This window comes from Gnatocerus cornutus, chromosome 9 (genome assembly GCF_029298725.1).
Source record: "Gnatocerus cornutus isolate USDA-ARS CGAHR chromosome 9, icGnaCorn1.1, whole genome shotgun sequence".
In the NCBI taxonomy this organism is placed as follows: Eukaryota; Metazoa; Arthropoda; class Insecta; order Coleoptera; family Tenebrionidae; genus Gnatocerus; species Gnatocerus cornutus.
This window is the reverse complement of record NC_142241.1, coordinates 13,984,212-14,002,166: the sequence shown is the minus strand read 5'-3', so window position 1 is coordinate 14,002,166 and position 17,955 is coordinate 13,984,212. Positions and strand designations below refer to the sequence as shown.

The 17,955-nt window shown below is 35.1% G+C and overlaps 1 protein-coding gene across 2 annotated transcripts in view; it reads left to right on the top strand.

The window, feature by feature from the left end:
* The window catches only part of LOC148169047 (5-hydroxytryptamine receptor-like), a 100,558-nt gene that overhangs the window by 54,128 nt on the left and 28,475 nt on the right, over positions 1–17,955 (top strand). For both annotated transcript variants that reach the window (XM_088045639.1, XM_088045638.1), the window contains exons 2-5: positions 2,469–2,515; positions 14,133–14,271; positions 14,345–14,569; positions 17,097–17,230. In XM_088045639.1, the coding sequence (XP_087901765.1) occupies positions 14,166–14,271; positions 14,345–14,569; positions 17,097–17,230 (465 nt within the window). In that variant the 5' untranslated portion in view covers positions 2,469–2,515; positions 14,133–14,165. The remainder of the gene's footprint in view (positions 1–2,468; positions 2,516–14,132; positions 14,272–14,344; positions 14,570–17,096; positions 17,231–17,955) is intronic.

The window sequence follows — 17,955 nt, the reverse complement described above, 5'->3', positions numbered from 1 at the left end:
ATTCACGTTCGTCATTGTTCATCACCCGGAGTCCGGGACCGCCTCTGAATTTATCTACCCTCTCGTCAATGACGAATTGAAAGCTGCTACTCTGTTTTGCTTTAATGAAGTTATTGCTTATTATGTGCGATTCGCAAGCTGTTCGCGGGACAGAATACATAAAAACAGCGATGATAGGGAGCGAAATGTACCCATAATCAAAATCAGAAAGATGGAAATGTGGATGTTTCAAATTTTATTTCTAGCAGCACTAATAACACTAGTCGCTAGAGCAGTGGAATTTGTAAAATAGAATTGCCTGCTAAGCGCTGCATGGGTGAGCGAGCTTTTGCTATGAGCTTTTGGCGAGAGTACTGTTTGATTGTTTTGGTCATCTCAGATCAACGAAAATTTCAACAATTTGTATTTTTTGTTCTAAAATTTAGAAATTGAGTACAGTTGATAAGTAGCTCAAATGGAGAAACTCCCCCGAATTTTATTAGCATTAGCCCGAAAACTACACAATTTTCAAATTTTTTATTCGTACAAAATATAAAATTTTCTAGAATATAACTCTTTTGCTCTATACTTTTGAGTTTTGGCTCAGCTGACAAGCGACTCAAAAATAGTCCTTTGGGCAAATTTCGTCGCTGTACCGTTTAAATTACCAAAATTACACCCGTTTAAAGATTTTTGGAAATTTTTCTTTGTTTGAAAATTTCAAAAAAAATTTTCTTTCGCTTTATAACTTTGCGATGACAGTCGTTAAGCTACTCAAAAGTAGCAACTTCACCAAATTTTATTACCGCATTGTTAAAATTACCAAAATTAAACGCTGTCAAATTTTCTTTCGAATGTTTTGGTCCTTCTATACCAATGAAAAATTCTAAAATTTGTTTTTTTTTTCTAAAATTTAGAAATTTACAACAGTTGATCAGTAGCTCAAATGGAAGAACTAGTCGCTAGAGCAGTAGAATTTGTAAAATAGAATTGCCTGCTAAGCGCTGCATGGGTGAGCGAGCTTTTGCTATGGGCTTTTGGCGAGAGTACTGTTTGATTGTTTTGTTTTGTTTTGTTTTATCAACAAAAATTTCAACAATTTGTATTTTTTGTTCTAAAATTTAGAAATTGAGTACAGTTGATAAGTAGCTCAAATGGAGAAACTCCCCCGAATTTTATTATCATTAGCCCGAAAACTACCAAAATTACAAATCTGAAGTCACAACTTTCAAATTTTTTATTCGTACAAAATATAAAATTTTCTAGAATATAACTCTTTTGCTCTATACTTTTGAGTTTTGGCTCAGCTGACAAGCGACTCAAAAATAGTCCTTTGGGCAAATTTCGTCGCGGTACCGTTTAAATTACCAAAATTACACCCGTTTAAAGAGTTTTGGAAATTTTTCTTTGTTTGAAAATTTCAAAAAAAATTTTCTTTCGCTTTATAACTTTGCGATGACAGTCGTTAAGCTACTCAAAAGTAGCAACTTCACCAAATTTTATTACCGCATTGTTAAAATTACCAAAATTAAACGCTGTCAAATTTTCTTTCGAATGTTTTGGTCCTTCTAAACCAATGAAAAATTCTAAAATTTGTTTTTTTTTTCTAAAATTTAGAAATTTACAACAGTTGATAAGTAGCTCAAATGGAAGAACTCCCCCAAATTGTATTAGCATAGCCCGAAAACTACCAACATTACAAATTTAAATTCAAAATTTTTAATTTTATTCGTACAAATTTAAAAATTTTTAGAATTACTTTCATTAACTCTACAATTTTGAGTTAGGGCACAGCTGATAAGCGAAACAAAAGTAAAAATTTCGTCGTGGTTGGTTCAAATTGTCAAAATTAGACGCATTTAAAAAAAAATTAAATTTTCGTTCGTTCTGTCAATAAAATTTTCTCTTCCGCTCTCGAATTTTGGGATTTGGCACAGTTGTTAAGCTACTTGAAAATAGCAACTCTTCCAAACTTTATTACAGTATCGTTCAAATTATCAAAAGTACGCGTCCTCAAATTTTTTTTGGATGTTTTGGTCGTCCTTTATAAACAAAAAATTTTCTTGTGGAATTTATGATAAATTCTCTCACTTTATTTGCAGTTTTCTTCCTTTTACTATGTCTAGATAAGAATAATCGGTTGTTTTGATTTTCCAAACACGTCCCGGATAGACAAAATACCCTTCATAATTTTCTAATCCTATCACGATAGTTTTTCCTCTCGTTCAATTTTTCATATAAAAATTAATTCCCTCAAAAATTCAACCATCGCTTGTTTGTGATCTCCAGTCTGGACATGACAGCATTGTTTATTCATCTTTGAGCAGATCGTTTCTTCGATAATTTGCTACTTAAAATAACACAATGGCAATATCGCCGATCCATTTTAACAAAAAGTCAACGACTTTGATGATATTTTCAATTTAAAACGAATAATAGACGCGAACAAACAGAACATTCACCAACTAATTGATTTTCTTTTGCCGCAGATTTTCAAGCGACCAGGATGTCCTTCCGGAAGAGATATGAAAGAAATGTAAGTACCTACCCCATAATTACGTTTCTTTGAACCATAATCTGAATACGCCTGAAAACTTCAATAAACGAGAACTGGGTCACACTTTTGATGTGCCACTATTTCTTTTTAAGAGACAATGTCATTAAAACTTTTGTTTGAAAACATCAAATCTGAATAATTTCAGAGATCAGAAAGCACAATCAGCGTTTTCAGGGCTTTTTAACAAAGGAAATTAAATACAAAACATTGTGAAGAACGCTGATCATTAGTAGACGCAAAGCCCAAAACATCCACTAATCAAAGACGTACGGTTTTTCACAACGGCTCACTTCATCGTGTAATTTTCTAGATCGCGCGTTATTTTGTTCGATTTTCGAGCACCCTCTAGAAAGATAACATGTGCAACGTACGTATATTGGGGCGGTATTTATCTTAGTCTTTAATAACACATCGTGTATCTACGGAAAATATAAAACCATCATTAATCACGCTCGATAATACTCCACAGATCCACTAATACCTATGAAAAATGATTGTAGAGCCGGCGTTACGCTGCGAGAACATTAACTGAAATTTTCATTTGGTTATATCAGTAGAAATGGGTCGTCTGTTAACTGTTAACTCTCCAATGTTCATCTGAAATGTGAATGGATCAAATTATTATAACAATTATCGACTGTTTATGTCGTGGAAATGATTTTAATGACCTGTGCTCTCATATTAGTTCGCGAATAATTAAGCAGGACGACGTAATTAAATTTAATTCCAAATTTGAAAATGATTAGTCCGGCGCATCCACCATTTTTGCTCGGCAATGAATTTGAATCTAAGTATATTCATAGTCTTGTGATCTGAAAGTGTAAACTTCTCTTTGAAACGCGCTCCTCAGTTGTGGCTGTTATAGAACTTTGTGCATTTATCTTTGTTCCGGTGGTAAAGACAAAAAGTTCTGTATATAACATTCAGGAATGTTAGAAATCTTCGAGTTTGCCAAGAGTTTCCTCCAACCTGTTGTTTTTCCTTGTAGTACACAAAAGATCAATCCACGTCAATTGGACCACGTGGGAAAACATTTATCTGTTTAAAATTATACTTTAAAATGCGCTATCCATTATCGGTGGCTCGGTTTTCCCTTCTTAATTTATTCGCATTACATAATACATTGGAAACGTGGAACGGAACCGATAAGAGCAAGTAGCGCTATAAATTCCACTCTGGTCATATTCGTTTCATTTTAACACATTTTTAATGCATACGAGATTTAATGCAGCACAACACAGTCGCGCTATAAAATTGTTTCAATGCCCGTAAAAATCTCCTCTTTATGGACGTTACTAATACGAACGTGTAACAACGTTTTGACAATGACAATCTCTCGTTAATGTCTCAAACACTTAGCCGGGTTGCTATTTAACAGATACCAAGTCTTTGTTTCCGGTCAATCCATTAACTTCTCATAGATTAGATAAGTCTACAACTAAGCGGACTTGCAGAGCTTGAAGGCATCACAAAGTCTTTGTAGTTTCACGTCCGACTGTAATTCTCAGTGAGCGCGTTAATCTACAATTTACATACAGGGTGTTTTACTCAAACCCGACTATTTGCACTAATTAATCGCACTCTGTCGAAATAAAACGATTAAAACGCTCCCGACAAATAAATTAACGACGAATGGGGTCTGTACACACAACGGTCGTTTCACTTGAAAAGGACACTGATTGTCGACGCGTTTTACCTACACCAACATGTTTAATTCGAGGATTTTGATCTGTGTTTTAATATGTTTTTCAAAATATACGATCAAACCGATCAAGTCTGTTTATCGTTCTACTGTATGTTATTATCACTAAGTGTTTGTATATTTTGTTTTTCACCGACCACTTGAGTTTGTTTTTAAATGTAATATAACAGGAAATTTCACTGAGTGCTGTATAAACGAACACTGGGAGATTAATATGACGGAGGCTAAATTTAAATGCGGTTCGAGAGATCCTAGAAAGTTTTTCGTACGAATCCAAAAATAGTTTTGATGATACTATTTTAATGTCAATATTGTAGGCAACTCTAAAGTAATATGAGCGTGTTAAAAAAACTGCCTATAGCTTATTTTCCTGCAGAGAATTTTAAGGATCGGCAGGATTTGAAAGGACTAAGTAATGGACGCATGTGTCAAGTTTATTAATAATCGCAAAATATGTCGATGAAAAGCATAAAGTTATAATAAGATACCTGCTAATCTGCACTCAAAATAACAAAACAGAAACTGATATGACAGTTCTTGTTTGACATTCCGCAGGAATTCTCTGCTCTTCGAAACGACCAATCATAAGGTTGCTACAAAAAATCTCTGCAGAAAAAATTGCCATTTATTATTTTGTCAAAATTATTTGAGATTTTAGTTGATTTAAAAGATTTATGGGTATTTTTGATTGCTGAGTGGAAAGATTTAGCGATTTTTCCATTGGATTTAAAGGATTAAAGATGATTTATGTAAATTTAAAGTAAATTGAGAAAGAAATTTATATGGATTTAAACGGATTTATGTTAAAACGAAATTAAAAATTATTACTCATATAGTAGCTGGTTCTCGGTTTTCAGTGGGTTTCACACTTTGCTTTTTTCGTTTCCTTGGATTTTCGTTTGTGATGTGATTATTTATTTGTTATGTTATGAAACATAAGGGAGCATTTTTCCTTCGACGGTGTTTTAGGTGATAAAAATTGGTCAAAAGGGAAGTTATTTAAAGTGATTTAAACTGATTTATCTTGATGCATACGTATGTATTTTTTGGCAAATTCTATGGTTTTATGTATGTAGAAACAATCGCCAACTTAAATTTATTCAATTTAACTATAATAAAAAAATTTCAGTTTGATTTTAAATTAATTGCAAAAGTGTGTTAAAAATTTGAGGAAAAAACGCTCATTTATCTATTTAGTTAGAAAGTAGTCCAGTCACAATATACAGGGTCCGGCAACACTTGTGTCCACCCCCAAAATCGTCTTTAATTTTAAAGTTACAATTTTGAAAATTTGCATACGCTCATAGTTGACAAAGCTCTAGAAACTGACGCAAAAATTTGTTTTTTTATCACAGTTTGGTTGGCGTCGCGACGCCTAAGTATAATTTTTAGCGATTTTTGGGTTTTTGCAGAAATATTCGCGAATTCAATTTTTTTTCAACGTAACTGTGATACAAATATCTGAGTTTTTATTTTAAATCTAATGCAAATTGTGTTTAAAATTTGCGAAAAAAACGTTGTTTTATCAAGTTAGTTTTCAAAATTATGACAACGCAGCGGCAAACTACGTTTACACCAAAATTTCACAAGTCACTTCATTCACTCTTATAAAGATTAATTTTGATTAACACGGGCATGTTGCACTTTATGGACACCAAAAATCGTTAATTAACATCGACAAAGCGACAATTTCACCAAGTAAGACTTTTGTTACAATCTAAAACGAGCCAAAGGATAGATGTCATTATTGACACAAGATCTTGATAGATGGGTGTAAACGTAGTTCCCAATTTTGACGTAATGAAATTGGAAACTAACTTGATAAAACAGCATTTTTTTCTCAAATTTTGAAGACGATTTGCATTGAATCTAAAATAACAACTAAGATATTTTTAACACGTTTATATTGAAAAATAAATAAATTAGAGGTTGATATCACAAACCCTCACAATTAACTAAAAATTACATTTTTAAGGCGTCGCGACGCCAAAACTATCGGTGATAAAAAACAAATTTTTGCGTCAGCTTCTACAGCTTTGTCAACTGTGAGCGTATGCAAATTTTCAAAATTTTATCTTTAAAATTAATGACGATTTTGGGGGTGGACACAAGTGTTGCCGGACCCTGTATAGGTAAAAGCAGCTTTTCGAATCAAAGTTTTAGAAGGACCATCCTGTACAATTTTGTTTAATATATTAATTAAAAGCTAATATAATATTAAAGATGAAACAAACCGCGCAGTTAAATTGATGGAATATTTAAACCGATAAATCCTACATCTGATATTTACGCACGCTGATATAATAATTGAAAATAGTGATTGCGTATTTGATTGTCAGTCCAATAAAAATGTTATATTTAGTAGAGCACGAGTCGCTTTGGCGTTAATTTAATCACAACATTGATGTTGGTATTTATTAATAATTTCCACACTAATGGAAGTTGAATTCTAGCAGTCCACATTATAACTTTTAGTGCATCTACACAGCTTACCGCTCCAATCAGAGGGGGATTATAGTAGTAACTTCCCGAAATTTACATTTTCGTCCAACTTATAGTAACTTCATTGTAAGGATTACTGTTTATGAATTCTTGCAATTAACAATTTCCGCAACATTAACTTTCTCAAATTCAAATATTGGTGAAGACACCTCCGTTATTCCATTATCTAGTATTTAGTATAAAGAGGATTCCACTGCTCACATTTTGTTTATTTTAATCTGGCAGGTTTCTGGAAGATTACAAATTCACTAGTTTTACTTGTGTTAATTATCTTATCGCAGAGACATATTGCAGGCCTTCATTTCCATTAGTCTACATAGTTTAAGTGTCATGCTATCGGTATGTTTGTGTAGCTCTTAAGAGATGACATATGCTTCTGTTTTGAGCACTTTTTTGATCATTTCCTGTGAAGCTTTATGATCCATCAGTCTAAAGTTAAATTGAGGTACCTAAGCGACAATAGCAAACAACTTGTATGTACAGTGGTTTCCAACTTACAAAGACACTTAACCAGAATTTCAAAGAGAGTGCCGTGAAGAAGTAATTCAATAGAAGACATTGGAATCGAGGAGAACACTTCAACATGTCAATTCCAACAGTCTGCACTGCATTGTGCAGCATCCACTTGCCTCGAAACGACCATAATAGCAAACTTTCACAATTATCGGGAAAGTCCGCACGAAAAACCTTCGCGTTTAAAGACGTTTTTATCTGAGTATTGCACCGTGAAAATGCATTCAGACCCATGAAGTCATAAAAAAGACAAAGTTTCGCCGAAACTCGAGATCCACTGTATTTATCTGTCAATTAGTCTCTTAGGACGGATCTCGAAGATAGCAAAGTTTTTATTGTCAACGGGAGACTATAAATTTCTCAACTCTAACGCTCAAACGTAAAAATATTAAACAAAGAGAATTGATGAATCTGCAGGATACTATCTTTTAAAGGATTTATTACTGCCGTGATTGGTCTTCATTTCCCGTGATAGAGAGAGACTAAAGGTTCCGATCATTTCGCCGATTTAAACGTTTATTTTACTGTTAAATCCGGTCGCTTTATGATCGCACAATGACGGACACGGTTGATTAAAAAAGACGAAATGGAAAAACGGCAAACGATGGAAACGCACTTTTGGCCTACAGAATTGTAAAACAGTTTTGCGTTGCACACATGACATTTGGGGTGGTTTGACTAATTCTTTTTCGGCTTTGACATTTAGGGCTTAGTGACAAAGTTAGTACCAACACGCATTTGGTAACATTACTAAACTATTTTTTAATAAAAACATTATAGAAAATGCAGACAAAACATCATGTACAGTACTCTCGCGAAAAGCTTATAGCGAAAGCGCTCACATTTCCGCTCGTTTCGTTTGTGGTTTTTTTCGGCGCTTATATTGTATCTAAAATTTGTCTTTTCGCGGTTTTATTTTGTAATTTGGAAGGAATTAAACTTTGAAAAAGAAAACTTAAATTTTTGGCAGGTTCAAAAATTGAAAATTTTTAAAATTTAGCTTTTTGGGTCTATAATTTTGAAATTTGGTGTTATTGTAAAACAGGTATCAAACAGTAACTCCGCAAAATTTCAAGTTTCAAGTTGCAAGAAACAAATTAGAAATTTTGATCTGTTTCTTTAAATGAAAATTTTCTAAATAATTATTAAAAAAAACGTTATTTGCTTTTTAAAATTTGGCAATTAGAGTACCCTCATTGTAATCGATGTCTTTTTGAGGCCCATTATAAGAAGATACAGGCCCCGCTCGGCGTTAAATCCCCAATTTATGAAAGCAGCAATAGAAAATCGGTTTCTCATGTCGTTCATTTTCCCAATACTGTCACAACATATTGAAACTTATCGCCAAGTGTAAGAAATAATTTTTCGATTATTTACGAGCTGCCGACTGCACGAATTAGGTTAAGAGGAATCGTCCATAAAACAATTTGCCGAGCGTGTTTAACACGGTTGTAAAAACAGTAGAGACAAACTATGTAGTCGCGGAATTTTATTGACACGATAAATTCGTGGGCATGATCGTAAAAATGTTCTAAGCAAAAATGATTTAAATAAACGACGGTTTAATTCCAAGTGAAGCTGGAATTCGGACTCATAAACGAGCGACACAAGTGTTTTTTGTGTTTGAGTTAATAGAGACATTTGATGCCAGATTTCATAATATGTAGGATTACAGGGGATGATGGCGAAGAGCAAAACTCTGCGAAATACAAAATGCAAGTAGGATGACCTACATTAACCCACAGCTAGGTAATCTCGGAGCGGACACGACCCTAGAAAATGTGGGATGATTTGCGAATAAAACCACAAGGGCTGATTTTGCAAAATTGTACAAGAAAGCGTGTTAAGTTTTTATGCGAAAATCCGGCTATTTGTCAGATTGTTGTCAGTAAACATAATAAAATTGCAGGTTCTCTTTGTGAGAACTGCACTTGTGCGTTTGCCCGTTCGGATTCCTGCTGGCGTAAAAAGATTTACTTTTCCAACTCCCTGATTTTATTATGTATCAGACATATTCTTCTCCACATTGTTGGCTTTATGATGGGTCGCATTTTATCTCAATGGAAATTTCCTCCGACTTAACGATGTCTCAATCAGATATTTGAAAAACTAACGAACTGACAAAAACTGTAACTTCTTATCTTGTTTAATGACATTATACCGTTTCAAAGATTTTACTGCTTCATAAAATCCCAACTTTATAACTCGGAGGCAAAATGAATTTATATGACCAGAGGAGAAAACCACTTTTTCCCACACGTGGAAGTTGCAAATTATTCGGCAAACGCAACTCACGGCCGTTTGAACTCGTCGAGATGTGTAATTTAACGAATCTTTGGGTATTTTCGAAACGTAATCGTTCGGAAATTCTTGTGTAAATCAAAAACATAATAAAATCCGAATTTCCGCCGGGCGCTATTATGCGACACGATTCAAAATAATTTATTTTTCTCAGGGGATTAGCGAACAACGGGGTGAGTTGTTTAGTAATTTCTTTGCCTGTTTCAGCGAAATCAGTTTGTCCCGGCACAGACTGCAAACAAAGATTTGATATTTGAATATTGGTACAGGGCTTCATATCAGATATAAGAAGCAAGTGAAGCGAAAAACGGGTCAAATTCGTTCAGGGATGAAACGAAATAAGATAAGATGCACCGCAGGTGCACTTTTAACTGGGTCACAATATAGAAACCGAAACGATTATAAGAATCCTTTTGAAATCTTAAACTTGTTCCGAACTGTCTTATCCAGCGAACGTTGCGGATTTTACCTCAAAAATGTTTTAACTTCTTATTAATTAAAATCAAGGAAAACTCACCTCGATTCGCTGTCATAATATTGATAAATTAAACCGTTCTGCCAAAGTTTCCGGAAATTCGCGGAATTTAATAAACTCGAACCGTATTTTTATCATACGAAACTAATCCGTAATTGGATTAATTTATTTCGTGGAAATCCCCTGCCATTGTGGCAACTCTTAATAATCTAATTTAGAATTCGATTTTAATTGCACGAAACAAGACAAATTGCCTTGAAGGCATTGAAAAGAACACTACGTTTCGATAAATGAATTATCCCATTTGTTCACTGGCGGTTAACTCTAAATTAATAGAAGCTACTCGTCGTTAATACAGGGTGTTCAAAAAATGGCGGACCAACTATTCACTACGTGAATCTTCAGATAATAACTAGTAGCTAAATTAAGTTTTTTCAATTATTGAGTGCTTCGTTGGAAATCTACAGCCACTTAATGGGGCGCTAATTATGGCACAAATTTTTTCTTATAATGAACTCAAGGTTTACAAAATTCTACTAGAGTTCATGTTTTTTAAATGCCTTAAATGTTGATGCAAAACGTTATTTTGTTGTGTTGTGTTGCTTTGGTCTCAAAATTATACTCCTAATAATTACCGAAAGAATTGAACACTGTTGCCGTTTTTCGCAATATTTAAAGTAATTTTGATCTCGTACAAAGCTTCAAATAAAAATTTTAAACAGCATTTTCATTACAGCGACTTAGAATTTGACGTTTTTATCAGTTGGTCCGCTATTTTTTGAACACCCTGTATGTGCGTGATTCTGCGGTAAGAGGTTTCGGTTTCTCCACAAATTCCAAAAAAAAAACGTTAAATTCTTGTGTATAAGGTCCATAATGTACGAGTGTAAAACTATGCTTTATTTACGACTATTCACTGCAATAAGTTTCCTTGTTGATTGTAAAATCTGCTTAAATTGTAAAACACTTTGGCGTGGCTCTATAATTTTGAAATTTAGTACACTTCTAAAACTGGTTTAAAACGCTTCTCAAAATTTCATTGTCGTTGCATCAAAACAGCCGGAATTAGAAGTTTTATGAAACAAAATAGAACTGATTCGAATGAAAATTTCTAAGATTTGTTGTTTTGGCTTTATAATTTTAAAATTTAGTACACTTATAAAGCAGGTCAAAAACAGTAGCTCTTCAAAGTTTCATTGTCGTAGGATCAAAACTACCGAAATTAGAAGCTTCAAGAAACAAAGTACAAAATTTTGACGGATTTTTCAAATCAAAATTTCTAATATTTTTTGATTCTACAATTTTGTAATTTTGCGTTTTTTAAAGGTCTTTGTGGAGTGTCAAATCTACTTAAACGTCCTCTGACTGCAATTATTATATGTTCGGCATTGTTATTCATGTAATAGAAATGACGTTATTAAACATGTCAAGTTTCATGAATGTAATAAAAATATAAAAAGCAGTGAAGGATGAATTGCAGTGGAACGGACAACCTAACATTGAATGTACAATGCCTTTTTTACTGTCTGTTACACATCATTCTGAATCCCATTTCCCTAAACGAAGGTCCGCTTTATATCTTCTACGATAAATTAAATCTTAAATATTTCCGAAAGAAAACGCTTGCTCCTGCGGCTAGTGGCACATGTTACAAAAAAAACTCCAATATCGCCCCCACAACTGTCACCCAATAAAAATTTCGAAAAGAACTGAATTAACAAAGTTTGCAAATCGATATTAAGTCGTTTCTGATAAATCCCCCGCTATGTACACTGCTCACCCCATCATAATTTCTCAGACGTTTACTAATTGCCTAGAGGGTTGCTACACCTGCGACACAAACCTATTTTCACACCTTGACAGAAAAATAAATTTTCTCCCCCGGAATAGAGTTGTTTACGAATGTGTGACATCACCGCGTTTATTTTTGAGGTTTTTAGTAAAGTTGTATTTTGCATTAATTACGATGACAAATTACGTTGAGTTTAACAATTCATTGTTTGGTCTGAAATGTGTCAGAGAAAAAGCGGCTCCGGTTTAAATAAAGAGAATATGTAATTACCATTATGAATAATGGTAATGATATGGTTCCGCTTCTTGCCCAAAAAATTACCAACCGAGAGGAAACAGACAGTCTGACCGTAATTAATTTAAATCCGAGATTAGTCAAATTGCACAATGAAGTAGATTAAAATAAAAATTGGTTAAAAACGCGTTATGACGGATTGATGGATGGTCTCGGCGGCAAAGAAAACACTCTCATAATGTAAAGAGAATTTTATTAACATAAAAATGAGATGTTTCATCATTATGAATAATTTATTCCCCAATTTCTGGAAGAGTCTGGAGAGCGCAAAAAGAAGCCCACAAAACATAGTTGTCTTTTACGCTTCCACAGCTCCCTGTTATTAAAACTGAGAAATACTTCATTTAAAAAATGGTGGATGCGCCATAATTAAAAGTCGCAATGTTGGTAAAATTTTTCGCCGCCCCTATTGAAAGGTTTATTTTAACAATAAAAATTGCTCCCTGAACCCGAACAAAAGTTCGACTTCGTCCTCTACCAGCACATTCGAAATCTTCGCAATTACGAAACCGGAATTGGATATTTTCAGAATTGTTCATTGTGTCACCAAACAACGGCGCTCATTGTAAACTACCGAACTAGTCCTCATTTTAACAAACCTCTGGTGCTTTTTTCCTCGTTCTGTCTGAAAGAAACCTAATAAACAGTTCATCGGAATTCGAAGCTTTTATCAATTGAACCCGACACAAAGAGAAATTTTATTAGAGAATGTTGTTTGTGCCAGATTGTACAATTAAGAACGATACAAAAAAAATATTCGATTTATTACATTCCGATGTGTTTGTCTTATGAGAAATACGACGCTATTTGAATGTGGGGTTTGTTTTTATTGTGCGGGCGGCGGCCATAAACCCGTTTAAAACACTAAACAATCCATGGGACTGCAATGGTTTTGAGCAGACAGTGAAAAAATCAGCATTAAAACATTTCCTGTAATTAAAAAGCGATTAAAGCCTTCATTTAACGCGGGGGAATTCCAAGGATTTTAAAAGTTAGTCGGTTTGAAGGTATTTAGACGAAAACGAAACATTTCCAAGTATTTGAGAACGAAATAACACGTTTTATTTTGTGCGAAAATGACTTGGTAGTACTTCGCCGGCGGGATTATTCGGTCTGTAATTTCCTGCTGAGGATTATCTTAGACATAGTTTTCAGAGGGCTTTAATGAATCATTAATTTCTTTTTCGTTGACTCGAAATTTCTTCAAACGTTTAATTTATTCCAGATTATGAATGTTAAAAACGCGACTTGAATAAATTGTGAATGCATGAAGTCGACCTCTTCATAATTTTTATCCAGCTTCGCTCGGCGCAGTAAATAAATATGCAGTTTCAGCTTTTAACGTTTCTTTGAAAGCCACAATTTCCCTGTGAAATAATGAAGAGAAACGCTGGCCTTTACAATCTGTTAACGAAATGGGAGGTGCCGAAATAGTCAATTACGAGCGAGCTTTTGCTATGAGCTTTTCGCGAGAGTGCTGTACAGCTTTTTTGACATTTATGCCAACTAGCAAACCGAAACAGAACAGCGAGTGATTTTGTTGTAATAAAAACCAGAATAATGAAGGAAAATCGGCTTAACAGTATGTAGTTGACAGTTTTCTAATTTAATCCAGAAAGAAAATGATAATTTAAAAGCAATTCTCAAAGACTAAGAAGCTTATTCTTGGTCTCAAGAAGGTGAGGATAATGACAAGCAGCTTTCGTCGAGATCAAAGTGATTTTCTTATCCCCGTCGTCTCCACGTCGGAAGAAAAAAATCTCGAATTCGAGTTGGAATTTCGCGCTAATTAACTGATTAACATTATCAAGCTATCAATTTCATACATTCAACAATCAGCAGCAATCTCGAAATTGCTAAAATACGATAATTTTATGCATTACTCCGACAGTATAATTAACGTTATCTGTTTCGAAAACAGAAACCAATAACAGGCGTTTGTAAATGCGCCACATAAACTGCAGTAAATCTTGTTTATTGTCCTCATTTATTTAGCGCAAGGTTTGATTTGTTGCAGACGTGTCCTTAACGAGAACCGCATCTGAGCTGCATGATGGGGTCACGAACTAAGCCCAGCTGCAGTTGGAGCGGCTCAGCAGGAGCCACCATCTTCGTTATCATCCTGCCAGCGGCCACTTCCGCCGCCTCTTTAAAAGGTGCGCAAAGTAGAGCGAATCGCGATTTCCTTCGTTAAAGATGGGCGAGATTAACAATTTTTTTTCTTTGCAGTCCTCTACCTTTTCTCACACGCTGCCAAGGCCACTCCACTTGAAAACTACGTCGACGGGGAAAACTGCACAGACCAATGTAATTGGGAAAATGACACCTCAAGTCGTAACAACACCATCAACGGCACCAGCACTGACGGCGGCGGCGGCGAGCCTCTGGCGGATCTCATTCTTATGGGAGTCTTGTCAGTTGTGCTGGGGCTCATGATCCTAGTGACGGTGATAGGTACGTACTTTTTGTAAGAAGAGAAAAATTCGTTTGATGGAATTACTTCGTGTTTAAAGCTCCACGTTTTTTCGAATTTTGTGGAATTAGGCGTCGAGAGTGTTCATTACGCGTATTGATAAAAGGAAGATTTTAAACGAAGCAATTTCGGTAGATCAGATTCCGTTTGAATAAATTGATCCAATTACGAAATATTTCTGCGTATTTTTTAAGAATGACGAGGCAAAAGATAAAAGAATCCCATCTGTCGCATTTTGAATAAACAATACCGACGCAGTTTGATCAAAAAACACATTTTTATTATTCAATATTTTTTTATTCAGTTGGCAAGCGTTGAATCAACTATGGTATTTAGTTTTTGTCAAACAAAAACCGGAAAACTGTATTTTTCGTTACTTAGGACAATATTTTTTCTACAAATGTAATTCTGATTTAGCAATGATTTGAAAACAAACTCCGGTGTGCTGGGAATAATATTACGTGCATGACGAGTCTCGGACATTACAAATCCGTCGACATTAAATCTGGTTATTACGCCGCTTCTCCTTTAGCTTCTTTTAATTAAAAATGTCTCGAGTGGCTCTAGAGAAAATCATTATTTATCCCAGAGTATGATTACTACACAACAACGCTAACGTTACTGAGATTCTAACCGAAAAACGCTAACAAGGGAAAGCGTACATGATGCAATAACAAAACGCAAATGAGAACTTCTGGCGAGACACTAAAAGAGACCGTAAAATGTGAAGAGGTACGTAAATGAAAGATCTCGGATTATTCGGAAATTTAACACTGAATGCATGGAGGAATTTACGACTTAAATAACTGAGAATTAGCGATTTATCACGAACACTGAAATTAAACGTTTTCATTTGTATCTTTCAAGTTCTTTTTCTGTTTCCGTGCAAATAACATCTCTTATTAGAGATTATTTCCAACATTAACATGGTTTGCGTTTGTTGGAGATGCGCTCAAGCAAAAAACCTCGAGTTTCGTCATTTTAGTGCTATGCAAATGAGAAGGCTTTTATAAAATACTTTCACGAGCAATTGCATTTCGCCGGGAGGAATTTCCTCATCGAAAAAACGAAACATCTTTTTAAAAATGTATAACTCTGTAATTCGTCGTTAAAAACGGGAACAGTTTCTTAATGAATCCGACGGATTTCTCCTCAGCTCAGTCATGATCATGAATATTGACTCTATAGATGATCGATGAGAAAGCATTGTCACAGCGTTCCTCCCCCGGGGATGTGAGCGGTTTATTTAGTTTATTTGTTGTACGTATTTGCATCGGGTTGAATCAAACTAAGGGAAGGAGGGGCCACTGGGAATCGATCGACGTTGAAATCGAGTAATTAACTGTTCCAGGTGGAAGATCAAAGAAAAAAACAATTGTTCATTTTACGCTTTGTACAAAAAATTGCCATTTAGGACCATTTTATGTTCATCTCAGTTTCTAAAAGACGATTTACATGAACATAAAAGCCCATGTCTGGATATCTTAAATTGAGTTTACTGCCCCGGCGCATCCACCATTTTTGAATATCGGGGGAAAATCTCGGTTTCGGGAACGTGTCTCACTTATTTCCGGTGTTAGTATTACCAGTGATCGTTTTCAAGTCGCGAAAACGATTTAATGTTTCTGCGTTTCCGAATCTATTTACATCGACGTAACTTTTTAAGTAAGAGACGAGGGAGGTTTGCTCACTTTCTTCTCAAAACCGTGTTTCCGAAAGACTTCAATTGAGTTGTGATGCTCCGGTATTTGTAAGACAAAATTGCTTTTATTCACAATTAGGCGATATGTGATTTCCAACTTTTTAAAAGGAAAGAGTTTCGAGGACTTCGCGACTTCCAAATGTCATATAACTAGATTTTGATGAAAAACGGAGGCGAAATCGTCCAAAAATTGCAGAGGTTCGTCGATTAATTTATTGCTAAAATGGCCCTTGGAAATGGGTGGATCTCACTTTTTTCGTGGACCTCGCTTTTTCGTGACGTGGAATTGCTGGTTCGTTCAGGAACACGAATTTTCCCCAGTGGTGCGTCCATCAATCGATTAATAAACTTAATTAGTTCATAAAACAGATGAAAAATTGGTGTATTTGCTCAGTCGCTATAAAATTCAGGAATCGTCGGAGTGACTCCTCGGAAACGAAATTAAATCTTTAGTTCAGGATGATCCAAATCAATAAAAAGTTGATTACATTTCGGCCCGAACAATAAGTGAACGAACGACAACAATTAAAGAAAATGTGTCTCTGCAGACCGTTTACAGGAGTTGGGATCATTAAATCGTATTTAACTCTTACTTTGTAAATTTTATTAGATTTGCGAAGAAGGAATTTAAAACTTCCATGTTTAGAAGAGTTCTATTAGTCTAACAGTACACTTTGCAGCTTGCTTTGCATATTACGCTTCCATGTTGAGTTCGTTTTTGATGCACTTTATGTAGTGAGTGCCTGAGAGTGTCGTTTGTTAAGATTTTGTTATGTTTTGTTACAGTGTCTATCCTTTTGTTTCAGGTAATGTGTTCGTGATAGCTGCGATATTGCTGGAGCGAAACCTGCAGAACGTGGCGAATTACCTGATCGTGTCTTTGGCTGTGGCTGACTTGATGGTGGCGTGTCTTGTTATGCCTTTAGGTGCCGTCTATGCGGTGAGTGAAACGTTGTCATTTATTTATTACTCTACATCCCTTGAAGACGATTATTGGTTGTGCTGAAACGGCGAAATCCCCCTATTTACCGGATATTACGATGTATTACGACACCTTTTTCAGCTCAGCGTATATCTTGTTCATAATTCAGGCCTTTGGAAGCACATATTTACACCCGCTTAAATTCGAATGGGACATACATAATACATGAAAATTGTTAATCGCGTCATATTCTACGTCTCTTCGGCCCAACCGCAGATTATTCCGTCCCTTCCACCGGCGAAAATTAAATTTCTCCCTTAATAAAAAAATCCACAGCGTCCATAGAGCCGCTCCAAATTCGTAAATACAGAGCTCCCTCTGCTAATAAAATAATCTTGAATTTCCCCATTCTGTTTTAAACTGATTGTTCTTGGAGTTTGAAAAGAGGTGCTTTGAAGGTAGCTAGTTCGACTCTCGTCAACGGACTTTATCGCGAAACGAATCTCTCTCTGGATCTCCGGATTCTTCGTGAAAACTTTCCGGATTGATTGGAATCTCCCAGTTTGAAATTAAAATTGTTACAACGTTACCTTCTTCATTAATCAATTGATCGCTGGATTTAAACCGCCCGGATTTTTACCATTCGTTGACGCTATGATGAATTAACCGCTCGTATTTCAACGTGACGTGAATGCATGGCTTTTACATCCGAACAATTCGATGACAATTACGCCACATTAATA